Here is a 17220-nt window from a genome sequence, read left to right as displayed (position 1 = left end):
ACATCATAAAATATTAAGATGTAAAAAAAACTGCTTGTTATCACTGAATGTTATTTATTATAATTTATCAGTTGGTAGTAAAAAGTGAATATACATTGTATATTGTATATAACAAAGATTTAAGTTGATTCTGGACAAAGAAAGATAACTCCAATTAAAAAAAAATCTTGCTATTGCACAATATTTTGCAATTAGATATTTCTTGCTTACTATTCTGGACAAAGAAAGATAACTCTAATTAAAAAAAAATTTGCTATTTCACAATATTGTGCAATTAGATATTTCTTGCCATTGCGCAATACTGTGCAATTGAAAAGACTTGCTTTTGCACAACACTTAATATAATAATTTTAGATCCTGATTTGGACCAACTTGAAAACTGGGCCCATAATAAAAAATCTAAGTACATTTTTGGATTCAGCATATCAAAGAACCCCAAGATTTCAATTTTTGTTGAAATCAGACTAAGTTTAATTTTGGACCCTTTGGACTTTAGTGTAGACCAATTTGAAAACAGGACCAAAAATGAAGAATCTACATACACATTTGGTATATCAAAGAACCCCATTTATTCAATTTTTGATGAAATCAAACAAAGTTCAATTTTGGACCCCGATTTGGACCAACTTGAAAACTGGGCCAATAATCAAGAATCTAAGTACATTTTTAGATTCAGCATATCAAAGAACCTAACGGATTCATTTTTTGTCAAAATCAAACTAAGTTTAATTTTGGACCCTTTGGACCTTAATGTAGACCAATTTGAAAACGGGACCAAAAGTTAAGAATCTACATACACAGTCATGACAGTTAGATTCGGCATATCAAAGAACCCCAATTATTCAATTTTGATGAAATCAAACAAAGTTTAATTTTGGACCCTTTGGGCCCCTTATTCTGTTGGGACCAAAACTCCCAAAATCAATACCAACCTTCCTTTTATGGTCATAAACCTTGTGTTTAAATTTCATAGATTTCTATTTACTTATACTAACGTTATGGTGCGAAAACCAAGAAAAATGCTTATTTGGGTCCCTTTTTGGCCCCTAATTCCTAAACTGTTGGGACCTAAACTCCCAAAATCAATACCAACCTTCCTTTTGTAGTCATTAACATTGTGTTTAAATTTCATTGATTTCTATTTACTTAAACTAAAGTTATTGTGCGAAAACCAAGAATAATGCTTATTTGGGCCCTTTTTTGGCCCCTAATTCCTAAACTGTTGAAACCTAAACTCCCAAAATCAATCCCAACCGTTCTTTTGTGGTCATAAACCTTGTGTCAAAATTTCATAGATTTCTATTAACTTAAACTAAAGTTATAGTGCGAAAACCAAGAAAATGCTTATTTGGGCCCTTTTTGGCCCCTAATTCCTAAAATGTTGGGACCAAAACTCCCAAAATCAATACCAACCTTCCTTTTGTGGTCATAAACCTTGTGTTAAAATTTCATAGATTTCCATTCACTTTTACTAAAGTTAGAGTGCGAAAACTAAAAGTATTCGGACGCCGGACGACGACGACGACGCCGACGCCGACGCCAACGTGATAGCAATATACGACGAAAAATTTTTCAAATTTTGCGGTCGTATAAAAACCAAATAAAACAAACCATCATTGTATTCTCCTCTGGATCTGGTTTTCCACTTCTTCACAATTTCCCCAGCAAATGATTCTCTGAAATAAAATGATTTATATATGAATATAAGAGCAAATTTGTATAGCATTGATCAAAATCAAAAACATTAACACATTTATCACATATTTCTTACGAATACATTGGGTTTTGCATATGTAATAACCTCAAAATTGATGTGGGCAAAAAAGAGGTAATGAGTTAATGTGCCCTGATTTTAAATGACACCATGTCATTGCGTCCTTGAAGAAATTTATAAAACACTTTTGTGATAAAAAAAATTAAGATTTTAGCTGTTATGTTTCATTGAATCATTATGAATTATTTTTTTTTGCTCCTTTCTGCAGAGCTTAAATATGTGATAAATAGATTATAACATGCCGTTTTCAAAATTGGCCCTGGTATCATCCATCAACCCATGGGTGTCTCTGGATGATACCAGGGCCAATATATAAAAGGGCATGTTATAATCTATGGGTATATTATCAAAACATGTTATATTTAAAAAGAAATAATGTTACAAATGGATCCACTGTTAAAATGATATTTAATTGTTACAATCATTCCATATACTGAAAAAATAGTTGACTTAAATATGATTTATGTACACTGAACCTTGAAATGAGTTAAAAAGGTCAGACAAGCATTACACCAGGTAACTGTTTAATTAGAAGTATACTTAGCAGGTTCTTCTTCACTCTCCTTCTTTCCTTTCTTCTTTTTCTTACTCTCCTCCTCACTGCCACTGTTAAATGAGTTATCTGATGCTGACCCTGCAGCTGACGTGGACTTGGCCTCAGACTCGGACTGAGATGTGTCAGTGTCATCAATGAAAGAAGATTCATCATCAAACATGTTCTAAAAATAGACACAAAATGATGTTGATAAATAATGTTTTTTAAGAAAGGGAGAGGCAACAGGAGTTGTTATAATTCAAATGTTAAAATATTATTTTTTTTCATTTATAATTTTATCAACCTGAATTAGCCTAAGATATTGTTATAAAAGATCTGTCTGTTATCTAGACTGGAGGAGTTTTGCTACTATTGTTTAGAATCAATTTGTTGTAATTATTTTTTTTTTCTCAGCCATTACAAGCTGGCAATGTTGCCTAACCTTGTCAGTGTTCATAAGCAAATGTTCTTATATGCCACTTAAATGGAAAATAAACATTTCTTTTAAGTGAAATGTTTGTATAATACAGTATCTTTGCTGATAAATTTGCAACATAGTACACAGATTAACATAACTCTCTTTACCAAATTAAAATTGCTTTAAATTTCATGCACAATTAAATTACTTTCAATAAAAACATATGGTTTTTGTCCCATGATAAAAATAAAAGCTGTTCCATAAAAACATAAATGGGACCCAGGTGGTATAAAATCTAAACTATAGGTTGGTGTTTTCGTAAAGTGAAAGTAAGAAAATTCTAAAAATTGCCTATAGAGATGGTTACCCCTTTTTCAAGTCCCTTCCCTGGATACAATGAATGTTTAAATGGAACAGCCCTAATCAATTCTGCCTCAATATAGAACAAAAAGTAATATCTTCAAAAATGTTGCAGGGTAGATTGAAAGGTGCTATCTCCCCTAAGAACATCCCTACAAATTTTTACTGTATTAATTTTTAAAACAGTAAAATGATCTATTGCTACATACATTCCTAGATAACACCTTTCAATCCTATTGTACAAATTCTTTTAGAAATCAGCCTGAACAATTTCAGTACTTCACCTTTGGGTCTCCCTTTTTCTATTAAAACAGGCTATATTATGTTTTGTTTTTAAACACCATGCAAAATTTTGACAAACCATTTTTTCATTTGGTTAACCTACTGAGTGTATATACCCCTGGCTTGACAACAATAAACTTAAGCTTTAACAACATATTATGGTTTATGAATATTTTGAAATCAGGAAAATTGAAACTGGAAAGGATTATTAACCAATAACATTGCGAACATTTTCAGCCTTATGAATTTACCTACTGCATCAACTTTGATCATGTATTGTTTGCATTCAACAGTTATTGTCTTTTTCATTTCTATAAAATGGACAAGAATATTACGATGTTTTTCTATCTTTTAAAGGGATTTTTCTCCCAATGACTTTTGAACATAGAGATGTGGATTTTTCTCCCAATGACTTTTGAACATAGAGATGTGGACTTTTCTCCCAATGACTTTTGAACATAGTGATGTGGATTTTTCTCCAATGACTTTTGAACATAGAGATGTGGATTTTTCTCCCAATGACTTTTGAACATAGAGATGTGGACTTTTCTCCCAATGACTTTTGAACATAGTGATGTGGATCTTTCTCCCAATGACTTTTGAACATAGAGATGTGGATTTTTCTCCCAATGACTTTTGAACATAGAGATGTGGATCTTTCTCCCAATGACTTTTGAACATAGAGATGTGGTTTTTTTCTCCCAATGACTAACGTTTTGAGTTATGGATTTTTCTCCCTTTTATACAATAAGACAAAGTAAACCATGTATGAGAATTGCTAAATCATTCTCTAAAAAGCACCAACATGCACATATTGTCTAGGAATATGTTCTACTTTTCAAACTAAAAGAAGTTTTTTCCAAACTATAACCATAATCCTGTATGTGGGCAGACACAGGCATACATTAATATGCCTTTTACTTTTCTTTACTGGGGCATACAAAAATGGGCCATTCCAGTTAATATCTGCTAAAGGGGGTTGGATGGTCCTTTCTGAGGGGTGTAAAATTCATACATCTTAGGGGTGAAAATTTGGGGTTTTTCATCTGACACGTACACTTTTATGCAAAAAACTTCTGAGGGTCTTGCAGCAGTAAATACTTTCAAATAATTACATCTTAGGGGTTACAAAAATGCCAATGTCAGATCTTATGGGTGCTTTTGAATGTAGACAGTTACGTATCATGCATTATCTGTTATTGTATTCAAAATTCTGATGGGTACAATCCTTGCAGTAAAAAATTCTGATAGGTCATTTTTTCCCATGAAAGCCCATCCACCTAATATGAACAGAAACTCTACATCTGATAGGTCGTAATTCTTAGATCTGATAGGTAGTATTTCATGATGTTTTTTTCTGATACGTATAAACAAAATTCTCCCCATCCATCCCCACCTGTCAGAAATTAACTGTAATGGCCCAATACTGTCTGATTACTTATATTACTAAACATCTAGCATACCTTCATTTCTTGTCTAACTTCAGCCATCTTAAGAACCCATGGATGTGTCCATATTCTCATCAGAGCCTGGTAATCAGAGAATAGTTTGGCTCCTTTAGATTTTCCCATGTCCCCAGGTCCAGAGTAACCACCTATTTCTAGATATTTACTGTACAGATCACACTGAACGTTAGCCAGTCTTACAGCTATCACATACTCTTGTTTGGGTGGCAAATATTTTGTTAATGCAGAATAATCTTTTCTCTAAAAGAAATAATCAAGTTCAATATATAGGACATCAAAAGGGACAGAATTTTTCATTTTTCATTTTCTTTGAAAATACAGACAAAAATATCAAAAATATACATTCAGGTAAAATAGGAGCAAATTTTTTTTTTTTCATAGTTTGTATAAAATTCATACATAATGTCCATTTTACACAGATGCCCTGCTTCTAAATATGCAAGAGTCAGTGTACTGATTCAAACCTATTGACAGTGTATCTGATCTGTTTAACCATTGTCCAGTTGTCTGTTGACAAAATATCTGTTTCATGATAAATGTATGGCATAAGTTATTAAAAGAGAGATTTTCTGCAGGGTGAAATTGGAATTCAAAAATTATTATTTTACCAGAGGTATGTAAAATCTTTCTTTTTGTGGTTAATCATTTAAGAGGAGGTTGAAAAATGTGATAGGGTTATATTCACAATAATTTAAACTAGCATTTTAGTCTAAATTGAACAAATCGCTTTATTATAAATACACTCAATAATTTCTGAATTTCCAGTACTATGAAAGAATCATTTTACCTGTACACATCCAGCTAATTTTTCATGAAGAATATGAGCTCTCCTCTTCATGAGTCTAACATCATGTGAACTAGAATCTGTACACTGGCCGTTTGTGATAGGATTAACAAAACGATTTAGAAACTCCTTCCTTGTTCCCAATAAGTTAGGTTTGACAAAGTTTACCATACAATGGTCTGGAAATAAAAAAGATCATGAAAATATATACTGTGAAAGAAGTTGACCATAAAAAAGATATAATCATGAAAATATTAAAAGCTGTAAAAGAATTTTATTTACTTGATGTAAATTTTCAATGTAGTATTACAGGTTTTATATACTGTGACATTCATAACTCATAGCACAAAAACTGTTAGCAGTTGCCTGCTGCACACTGTATTTCACAATTTCAATAACCTTAAGATTCCCTATGAAAACCAGAATGATTACATAAGTGGAGATAAATATACTGGTTTACTTACATTCCACCAGATTATTTTGGAGTGGAGTACCAGTCAGTACGATTCTTCTCCTGGTTTTAATCTGCATCATAGCTTTAGACAGAGCGGATGCATCATTCTTTAAGATATGTCCTTCATCACATACAACAAAATCAGGACCTGGAAATATTACACAAAAGCTAAATGTTAAAACTTTCCTCCATATATATATTGACAATAACATTAAGCAAAACTTAAGACATTCAAAACAAGAATGTGTCCATAGTACACAGATGCCCCACTCGCATTATCATTTTCTATGTTCAGTAGACCGTGAAATTGGGATCAAAACTCTAATTTGGCAATTAAATTAGAAAGATCATATCATAGGGAACATGTGTACTAAGTTTGAAGTTGATTGGACTTCAACTTCATCAAAAACTACCTTGACCAAAATCTTTAACCTGAACGAACGGACGGACAGAAAACATAATGCCCCTCTACTATCGTAGGTGGGGCATAAAAATTATTAACCACACATGGTAAAAATGTGAAGCTATTTTTCTTCTTTTGTGAATTGCATTTATCTGTTCAATTGAAGTATACAGCAACCTTTGCATTAAATTGGCAAAATACAGTTTGGTAGAAGATTTTAAAGAAAGTGAATTTTAAGATGATCAAGAGCAAAAGCTTTAAGAACCAAAACAATTTTCTTCTCCTGTGAAATCAAATTAAGCTATAGAAAAAAGAACTTCATTACAAGATTTGCTTTAATAGTTTTGATTACTTTAGAGATTTTTTAATAGTACTATATGAGGGAGTTGTTTCTCTTCCAGAAGTAATACTTGGTGCATTTACATTAAATGACGGTATCTTTGTAAATAGTATCCTGTATGGTCTTATATTTTTTTTCTTTTTTGCATCATTTCAATCTAATCGAAGCTTTGACAAACTATTTGTGATTACTGTATAAACATCTCACCTGGATCCATCAGACACTTTTTAAAGGATGCCTTAATTCTTTTGTTTTTACAATTACTTCCTTGAGATAAGTTACGGAACATTTCGTAGCCAATGATCATGATACCACCATCTTCGTGCCATTCTTCCAACATTCTAGCTCGACTCTCATTTACCTTAACACTGGCCAGTTCATAAACCTACAAAATTTAAATCATTTTCAATCATTTTAAAATAATTTGCATTTACAAATACATTACTTATCACATATTGAACTAAAAAAAAATTTTGTTCCATGGTTTTCACTTGGACTGTGTTACCAAATGATTATTGTAACCTATTGGAATTTCGCTATGATATATCATGCACAATATACATGAATGGATTCATGGCATTCTAAGACAGTTGAAATTGAAAGTAAGATATAACAATTGTTTGGGTTGATAAATTCAAGGATTAAGAACATTTTTATTAATGTGTAAACCAATGAATATCATATATGTACTTATTTTTTTATATAAAGTTTGTGTTTTTCTAAGACCTCATGAATGGTAAGTAAAGTTTATATAAAGTTTGTGCTTTTCTAAGACCTCATGGATGGTAAGTAAAGTTTATATAAAGTTTGTGTTTTTCTAAGACCTGATGGATGGTAAGTAAAGTTTATATAAAGTTGGTGCTTTTCTAAGACCTGATGGATGGTAAGTAAAGTTTATATAAAGTTTGTGTTTTTCCAAGACCTGATGGATGGTAAGTAAAGTTTATATAAAGTTGGTGTTTTTCTAAGACCTGATGGATGGTAAGTAACTGACAGTGTTACATCTCAACATTTACTTATTTCTTTTAGTATGATTGCACCTCTAAGGCAATAATTAATCCTACCAAGTATGCATACTTTCATGTCAAACAGTAACTGTGTATTGATTATATGTTACAGATGGGTAAGTAGTAATCAAAAGTACCAGGCTTATAATTTAATACGCCAGATGCACGTTTTGTCTACATACGACTCACCAGAGATGCTCATATCAAATTGGTTATAAAGCCAAACAAGTACAAAGTTGAAGTGCATATCTATGTTACAGATGGGTAGATAAAGACCATTACAATGTCTTTGACATAACTCTCTATAAATATACAAAGTACCTACTTCCAGTTCACCTATCTATTCTGATGTGAACTCTCTCTATACTAGGTACATACCTCCAGTTGAACTTCATTCTTTTCCAGCCACATTTTCACCTCACTCTGCCAGTTCAACACAGTATTCAATGGACAGACAATGAGGGCTGTACTAAATTCTGTTGTCTCATAATTACCCATCATGGTATGGAGGAATGCTATCACCTAAAATACACAAATATACATCATGGTATGTAAGAATGCTATCAGGCCTAAATTAAAATATTGTTTGTTTGCCCTTTTCCGACCCTATTTTTTGAAACAGGGTAGGTAGGTAGGTAAAATATTTTCTTTTTCTTTCCCATAAAATAACTTGGCTCGGTACATTTTTTGTCATGGATAGACAGGTAGGTATAATATTTTATTTTATAGATACAATATCTGCATGATATCATTTTTGTCTGTATTTGCTTTTGTTTTAAGAATGATCGATTTTACTGATCTTTACTTTTATTAAACTTTCTGAATAGTCCCAGGAAGTTATGAAAAAAAATTATCATGTAGAATGTGAAGTTAATTCATATGCACTACTATTTGATTTCAAATATCAAAATATAGGGCTCGAGCATATTTTCAACAATTATATGCCTGGAACTTTTAAGAGATTTAACTTGCACTGATATTCTGAACTACGTACATGTACCTTGTACACTTAACTTGACCGAAAGATTTACTAATATCATATATATCTCCCTAGCATGGTTTGTGAAACAGCTGTTCAATTAGCCTATCAAAGGGGGGAGGTAGGAACTTTATCGAGACTCCTGGATCAGGTGTTTTTAAGCTCGGGATTTCAGGATTTCCAGTAATTGTTTTTTTGGAATTTCGGGATGCAGAATTTGATTTAAATTCAGGAGCTCAGGATTTCGTGTTTTAAAACCCGGGATTTGAGGATCAGGACCCTCCTACCCCCATCTATAGCATGTGTTATTCCGACATTCTACCAATTTTATCAATATTTGAACTGAAATTATCAGAGATGATATCTGTGAAATAAAAAAAAATATTTGACTAGAATATAAAGCCACTGCCCGGCAGTGCATTTCCCAACATCATCATCATGCAACCAGTTAAAAGAGCTAAAACTAGGCATTTATCTTACTTTACTTACAACCCTGGAGACTGAGTGTTTAAATTTTCGTGTGTCCCGGTGTTATCAATAAAAATCTAAAAGACTTGAAACTCAAATGTCACATATTTTACATCTCATTTATAAATGGTCTGCAAGGAAAACTTGGCGATTTTACTGCCAATTATTCTCCAATTTACAGGACTTCGGTTCATGTCAGATATAAATAAAATGTCAAAGCTGGTAGAAGGCAGCGTTAACATAATCATCCTGATATACGGATCACTAAAGGTCATCCTTACATAGGATACAACATCCTTTAACACAATATTTTGTACACACGTTGATAATTTTGTATCGGACAAATTTTTTGAATGAACCCTGCTCTTCAAGTATAAAGGGCAACGTTCGTCATACTTTCAACATCGACTTCAATCAAATGCTTTGAATCTCTAAATGCAAGTGTTCATGCCAAACGCTCACATGATACCAAATGGACTTAACCTTATACGGGGAAGATAAAACCCGTGGATTCCGGTAAAAAAGTTTTGAGCGGGAAATACAAATATAAGATTTTCGGTAGGACCGAAAAAAAAAATCGATAGGGTCGGTAGGAACGAAAAATCAAAGAGCTGAAGAGCTCTGAGGGAAAAGACGGCCATTGTTTCAATTTTTAGGGGGGTATCTTTTGATAGTCTACATACAAAGAATGAGCAAAAGAACAGCTAGAACATAAAGAAAGGTTGACAATAATGAAACTAATTGTTGTTTATTGTTATTTCATTTCCTTAGTCAAGAATTCATCATAGAGACAATTTGGACCAATGAGACCTGCACCTTCTAAATCAAAACATTTGATTAAAGTTGGGAGTTAATTATCTAAAATTCAATTGAATTTAACAACTACTACAATATATTTTAGAATTTTAATTATGTACAACTGAAGGACAGGCTAAGACCATTCTCAATTTTTTGTGACAGTATTCTCAAGCAAGTGAGGACTGAAAAATCTATTCAGTTTTAATTTTCCATTGATAAAGTTTCCAGTTACAACTCTCATCACAGGGATACATGTACTTATAAAATCAAATATGATTGATATAAGCTGTGTGAAGTTTGTTTCCAGATCCCACATTTTGATTTATCTGTAAAATTCATGAATAAATAGCTTTAAACTACAAAAAGCAATATTTAAAAAAAAAAATTAAAAAAAAATGACCACTACAATAATTATGTTGGTACGCAAAATTATTTTTTAATTGATGACTACTTATCATATATATACTTAATGTGACCATTTTAGTGTTCAGATACATTAACTTTCATTTTAGTGGGTAATTACTCATCAATTGAGGTGCTCCTTAATTGGAGGAAGATTCTAAAAACATAACTTTACAGAAAGAATGAAAACTGCAGTTGCTCTCCCCAATCTCAATAGGTATAAACTACAAAAAGCAACATTTTCTTTTTAACCATTTCAATAATTATGTTGGTACACAAATTTTTCTTTATATAGAAGACTACTTATCATATACTAAATGTCACATTTTAAGTGTTCAGAAACATTTTTTTTGATTTTAGTGTATAATTACTCATCAATTGAGGTGCTCCTGAATTGGAGGAAGATTCTAAAAACAGAACTTTACAGAAACAATGAAAACTGCCGTTTCTCTCCCCAATCTCATGTATCCCCATTGACATTGTTTACCGCGAAAGTTGACCTACAAATTATCTGATTATAGCCTCAGAATAAAGCTTTGCATGTTGGTGTGTGAATCATCTACACTACAGCAAACATCATTAGGTTTACATTTAACAAATACGGATTTTAAATGAGTATACAAATACTGTGAATGATTTTTATAATGAATAAAGGATATCCCTGTGTAGTGTGGCATTCCAACAATGACGTCACTAGATTAGATATATTTAGAATATTTCGTAATACTGATTTTTCCGGACTGTAAAAGAAACGTATATAGTGTAAGGGAAATCTCAATATACGATAATTTCATGAGAAACAGAAGGGAAATGTGTAAAAAATGTATTTAAAGTCAATCTGTTCTCCTTGTCATCAATTTCAGTATGACATTTTGAGGGGGTTTCCAAACTATCAAAACAAAACGATTGACGTGAGGGAATGATACTCTGGCCAACCCCATTAGGGAATTGACGGCTTGAAGCCGTCTTTCCCCAAAAAATCGATAGGGTTGGTCGGTAAAGGGCAAACAAACAATATTTTAATTTAAGCCTCACCTAAAATACACAAACATACGTTATAAAGCATGCTTCAGATTTCATACATTAAGTTTTTGTATGATTCAAGTAAGGCCTATGGCTACCACAGGAAAAGTTGAATGGCAGGGTTTAAAGGCACTCCAAATCAATAATAAATGATTAATGGATTGTTTACAGTCCTTCTGATAGAATGTCTCATTGCCATTCATACAACTCTTCCTTATTTTCATATGTATTGATACTGGGACTTTGTCTCAAACTCTTGATTGAACTGAAAATTTAGGGTGTGAGGTCTTAAAAAAGAACCCCTACAACTAAAACATATACTGGCAATCATACATAGAATAACTACCTGAATGTCCAGACAAAACGTTTGTGTTACAAACAAATATTTGTTGCATACAAAAGTTCCTTGATTTAATGGGTAAAGATAAACCACAAATTTCAATATTCAAAGAAGTACAAATGTTCTATTTGAACTTACATATAAGAGTTGTACCTAGACCCATGCAATGAGCCAATTGCAATATACAGCCAAAACCCTCCAACCCTTTGTAAAACTGAACTTACAGATAGAGTTTTACCCAGACCCATGCAATGAGCCAATATACAGCCAAAATCCTCCACCCCTTTGTAAAACTGAACTTACAGATAGAGTTTTACCCAGACCCATGCAATGAGCCAATATACAACCAAAACCCTCCATCCCTTTGTAAAACTGAACTTACAGATAGAGTTTTACCCAGACCCATGCAATGAACCAATATACAGTCAAAACCCTCCACCCCTTTGTAAAACTGAACTTACAGATAGAGTTTTACCCAGACCCATGCAATGAGCCAATATACAGTCAAAACCCTCCACCCCTTTGTAAAACTGAACTTACAGATAGAGTTTTACCCAGCCCCATACAATGAGCCAATATACAGCCAAAACCCTCCAACCCTTTGTAAAACTGAACTTACAGATAGAGTTTTACCCAGCCCCATGCAATTAGCGAATATATAGCAAGCACCTTATGACCCCTTCTTAAAACTTTGAACTTACAGATAGAGTTTTACCCAGCCCCATACAATGAGCCAGTATACAGCCAGCACCTTCAGTCTTGTCTTCTTTAAGCATCTTTAAACTTTCTACAGTACAGTTCCATAAAAACTCAACAGCTGGAAAATATCAAAAATTGCTGTTGACTACAAACAATTGCATAAGCCACATGATATGACCAATTGAAAAAGACAATTTGAAAATCATATCATACATTTGACAGACCCTTATTTGATTATCTGTAACCTGACACACATTTCAGCCCTCATGTGGAGTGAGTTTTTGATGGTGTATGTTTTTCTCAGTATTTGATTATCTGTAACCCGACACACATTTCACCCCTCATGGCCATTTACAGTGAAACACCACAACAGGTGCTTCTAGTGGAGTGAGTTATGCCTACTCTTCCTTTTTGATTGTGTATGTTTATCTCAGTATTTAATTAGTTTCATGTGTAGTGTCTTGTAGACTGTTGTTTGTAATCTGTCTTTTTTTTCATTTGGCCATTGAATTGGCAATACCTTCCATTAATTTTTTTTTTGCCACTTTCATATCTTTTCACCTTATTATTTTGACAGAGATTCTAGTCCTAAGTTTATTACCTTCCACCTGATGTGGTTTCAGTTTAGCCACAAGGTCCTGGTCTACTTCTAGTATAGGTTCATTTGTTTTGTCCTCTCTCTCTAGAATCAGCTGTTTGGTGATTGGACATTTGGTTGGTGAAGACTCATCCACTTCCTGTATTATGTTGTTATACTAAAAATAATAACAGTATCTTTCAATAAACCATGGAATAGATTTTTACAGTACTACTGTTCAACAATGTTTATATTATTCTAGTAAATGTGACCAGAATGGTTTGGCAGATATTAAAACATGACATTAATTCTATGCCGAATTTTCTATAATAGCAATTATTGTTCCCATACTTATGTTCACCTTTTAATAATTGCAACCAGGTGCTCCGCAGGGCGCAGCTTTATACGACCGCAAAGGTCGAACCCTGAACAGTTGGGGCAAGTATGGACAAAACATTCAAGCTTGATACAGCTCTGAATTTGGATTGTGATCAAATTTTTGACATTACATGGTTTTTTTTACACAAAACAAATGTCAAGATTTTACAAATCAATTAAAGATTTCTTCTTCAAACTTATTTAAATTTAAAATTAAATAGTTGACACAGCATAGGTTTCTGACACAGAATGAATGTGGTCTAATGAACTTAAAAAAATTTTTTTTTGCCTTTGAGCAATTCACTATGCTGTTGAATATTAATCCTCTCAAAAAATTGTTTGAAGAAATTTTCTGTTTATTTATGAAATCTGAAATGAGGAAAATTTACCCCCCCCCCCCCCCCCCCATTTTTTTTCTTCACATCCCCGTTTCCCTTTTTCGAAAACTGATATCAATTCAAATTTCTAATGGAGTTTGCAACAATAACTACTCTTTTAAATACATCATAAAATATTAAAATGTAAAATAAAGTGCTTGTTATCACTGAATGGTAAAGATTGGTTGGTAGTAAAAGTGAATATACATTGTTTATTGTATAAAACAATAAAAAAACTTCATCAGCAACATTTTATATTGGCAAATTTCCAATGAAGTTATTTACATAAAGTTATTGGCAAATAAAAATAGAAAATGACATCATAGTCATGTCTGGCAAATTTCCAACATATATTATCAACTACTATTCTATACAAAGAAAGATAACTCCAATTGAAAATTAATTGCTATTGCACAATATTGTGCAATTAGATATTTCTTGCTATTGTGCAATACTGTGCAATTAAAAATTTCTTGCTATTGTACAATACTTGATATGGAATCCTGATTTGGACCAACTTGAAAACTGGGCCCATAATCAAAAATCAAAGTACATGTTTAGATAAAGCATATCAAATAAGCCCAAGAATTTAATTTTTGTTAAAATCAAACTTAGTTTAATTTTGGACCCTTTGGACCTTAATGTAGACCAATTTGAAAACTGGACCAAAAATTAAGAATCTACATACACAGTTAGATTTGGCATATCAAAGAACCCATTTATTCAATTTTTGATGAAATCAAACAAAGTTTAATTTTGGACCCCCATTTGGACCAACTTGAAAACTAGGCCAATAATTAACAAGAGTGCACACGCTGAAATGTCTCGCCTTCTATACTAATGATTGATATTATGTTGATAGTCCTAGGTAGAAAGCTAAGCTTTATTACAACTGTCACATATTCTTAACATTAACCAAGATAACTAAACAAAGACCAATGAACCTTGAAAATGAGGTCAAGGTCAGATGAAACATGCCAGGCAGACATGTACAGCTAACAATGCTTCTATACAACATATATAGTTGACCCATTACTTATAGTTTAAGAAAAATAGACCAAAACACAAAAACATAACACTGTGCAATGAACCGTGAACATGAGGTCAGGGTCAAATAAAACCTGCGTGACTGACATAAAGATCATAATATATTTCCATACACCAAATATAGTTGACCTATGGCATATAGTATTAGATAAAAAGCCCAAAACTCAAAAACTTAACTTTGACCACTGAACCATGAAAATGAGGTCAGGGTCACATGACATCTGCCCGCTAGATATGTACACCTTACAATCATTCCATACAACAAATATAGTAGACCTATTGCATATAGTATGAGAAAAACAGACCAAAACACAAAAATTTAACTATAACCACTGAACCATGAAAATGAGGTCAAGGTCAGATGACACCTGCCAGTTAGACATGTACACCTTACAGTCCTTCCATACACCGAATATACTAGCCCTATTGCTTATAGTATCTGAGATATGGACTTGACCACCAAAACTTAACCTTGTTCACTGATCCATGAAATGAGGTCGAGGCCAAGTGAAAACTGTCTGACAGACATGAGGACCTTGCAAGGTACGCACATATCAAATATAGTTATCCTATTACTTATAATAAGAGAGAATTCAACATTACAAAAAATTTGAACTTTTTTTTCAAGTGGTCACTGAACCATGAAAATGAGGTCAAGGACATTGGACATCTGACTGACGGAAACTTCGTAACATGAAGCATCTATATACAAAGTATGAAGTATCCAGGTCTTCTACCTTCTAAAATATAAAGCTTTTAAGAAGTGAGCTAACGCCGCCGCCGTAGCCGCCGCCGCCGGATCACTATCCCTATGTCGAGCTTTCTGCAACAAAAGTTGCAGGCTCGACAAAAATCTAAGTACATTTTTAAATTCATAATAACAAAGAACCCCAAGGATTCAATTTTTGTTAAAATCAAACTAAGTTTAATTCTGGACCCTTTGGACCTTAATGTAGACCAATTTTAAAACGGGACCAAAAATTAAGAATCTACATACATAGTTAGATTCGGCATATCAAAGAACCCCAATTATTCAATTTTTGATGAAATCACACAAAGTTCAATTTTGGACCCTTTGGGCCCCTTATTCCTAAACTGTTGGGACCAAAACTCCCAAAATCAAACCCAACCTTCCTTTTATGGTCATAAACCTTGTGTTTAAATTTCATTGATTTCTATTTATTTTACTAAAGTTATTGTGCGAAAACCAAGAATAATGCTTATTTGGGCACTTTTTTGGCCCTTAATTCCTAAACTGTTGGAACCAAAACTCCCAAAATCAATCCCAACCGTCCTTTTGTGGTCATAAACCTTGTGTTTAAATTTCATTGATTTCTATTTATTTTACTAAAGTTATTGTGCGAAAACCAAGAATAATGCTTATTTGGGCCCTTTTTGGCCCTTAATTCCTAAACTGTTGGAACCAAAACTCCCAAAATCAATCCTAACCGTCCTTTTGTGGTCATAAACCTTGTGTCAAAATTTCATAGATTTCTATTCACTTAAACTAAAGTTATAGTGCGAAAACCAAGAAAATGCTTATTTGGGCCCTTTTTGACCCCTAATTCCTTAAATGTTGGGACCAAAACTCCCAAAATCAATCCCAACCTTCCTTTTGTGGTCAGAAACCTTGTGTTAAAATTTCATTGATTTCTATTCACTTTTACTAAAGTTAGAGTGCGAAAACTAAAAGTATTCGGACGACGACGACGACGACGCCAACGTGATAGCAATATACGACCAAAAAATTAAAATTTTTGCGGTCGTATAAAAATATATGATGACATTTTTTTTCTAAATTTACAGAATTATATTCTGTTAAGAATGACCTAATGTACCTATAAATTCTGTATGCCTAATTAATAAGTCCATTGACACCAACAGACATGTTTTGAAAGGCTAATTATTTTTTTGGGTCCTTTATAGCTTGTAGTTCAGTGTGAGCCAAGGCACTGCGTCGAAGATGTACTTTGACCTATAATTGTTCACTTTCTACACATTGTGACTCAAATAGAGTTGTCTCATACCATATCTTCTATCTATGTCCTACCTTTCTCTGTTTTTCTCTGATCCTCTCCCGCCTTTCCTCCTCAGCTCTAGAAGCAGCCTTAGTGGTATCCTTGAGTTTTTTGCTAGTGATTAACTTCCTGATGTCCTTCCTCTTAGCTTTACTTGGTGATCCATCATCGTCTTCATCTTGGTCTTCTTCAGAGTCTTCCTCTCCTTTCTTCTTCCTTTTTCTTTTTTTCTACAAAAATAATTTATACTTAATTCAATGAGATAATTGCTTTACATAAATATTTACAAAA

General features: G+C 32.9%; 1 protein-coding gene across 2 annotated transcripts in view; it reads right to left on the bottom strand.

The window, feature by feature from the left end:
• Positions 1-17220, bottom strand: part of LOC143084922 (transcriptional regulator ATRX-like) — a 61428-nt gene that overhangs the window by 11944 nt on the left and 32264 nt on the right. For both annotated transcript variants that reach the window (XM_076260987.1, XM_076260988.1), the window contains exons 13-22: positions 16962-17159; positions 13134-13287; positions 12535-12650; positions 8202-8345; positions 7024-7201; positions 6084-6221; positions 5623-5798; positions 4833-5075; positions 2315-2493; positions 1612-1676 (exon numbers count right to left, since the gene is read on the bottom strand). In XM_076260987.1, coding sequence (XP_076117102.1) covers positions 1612-1676; positions 2315-2493; positions 4833-5075; positions 5623-5798; positions 6084-6221; positions 7024-7201; positions 8202-8345; positions 12535-12650; positions 13134-13287; positions 16962-17159 — 1591 coding nt within the window. The remainder of the gene's footprint in view (positions 1-1611; positions 1677-2314; positions 2494-4832; positions 5076-5622; positions 5799-6083; positions 6222-7023; positions 7202-8201; positions 8346-12534; positions 12651-13133; positions 13288-16961; positions 17160-17220) is intronic.

This window comes from Mytilus galloprovincialis, chromosome 8 (genome assembly GCF_965363235.1).
Source record: "Mytilus galloprovincialis chromosome 8, xbMytGall1.hap1.1, whole genome shotgun sequence".
NCBI classification, from domain to species: domain Eukaryota; kingdom Metazoa; phylum Mollusca; class Bivalvia; order Mytilida; family Mytilidae; genus Mytilus; species Mytilus galloprovincialis.
This window is presented reverse-complemented; position numbering and strand designations above follow the sequence as displayed.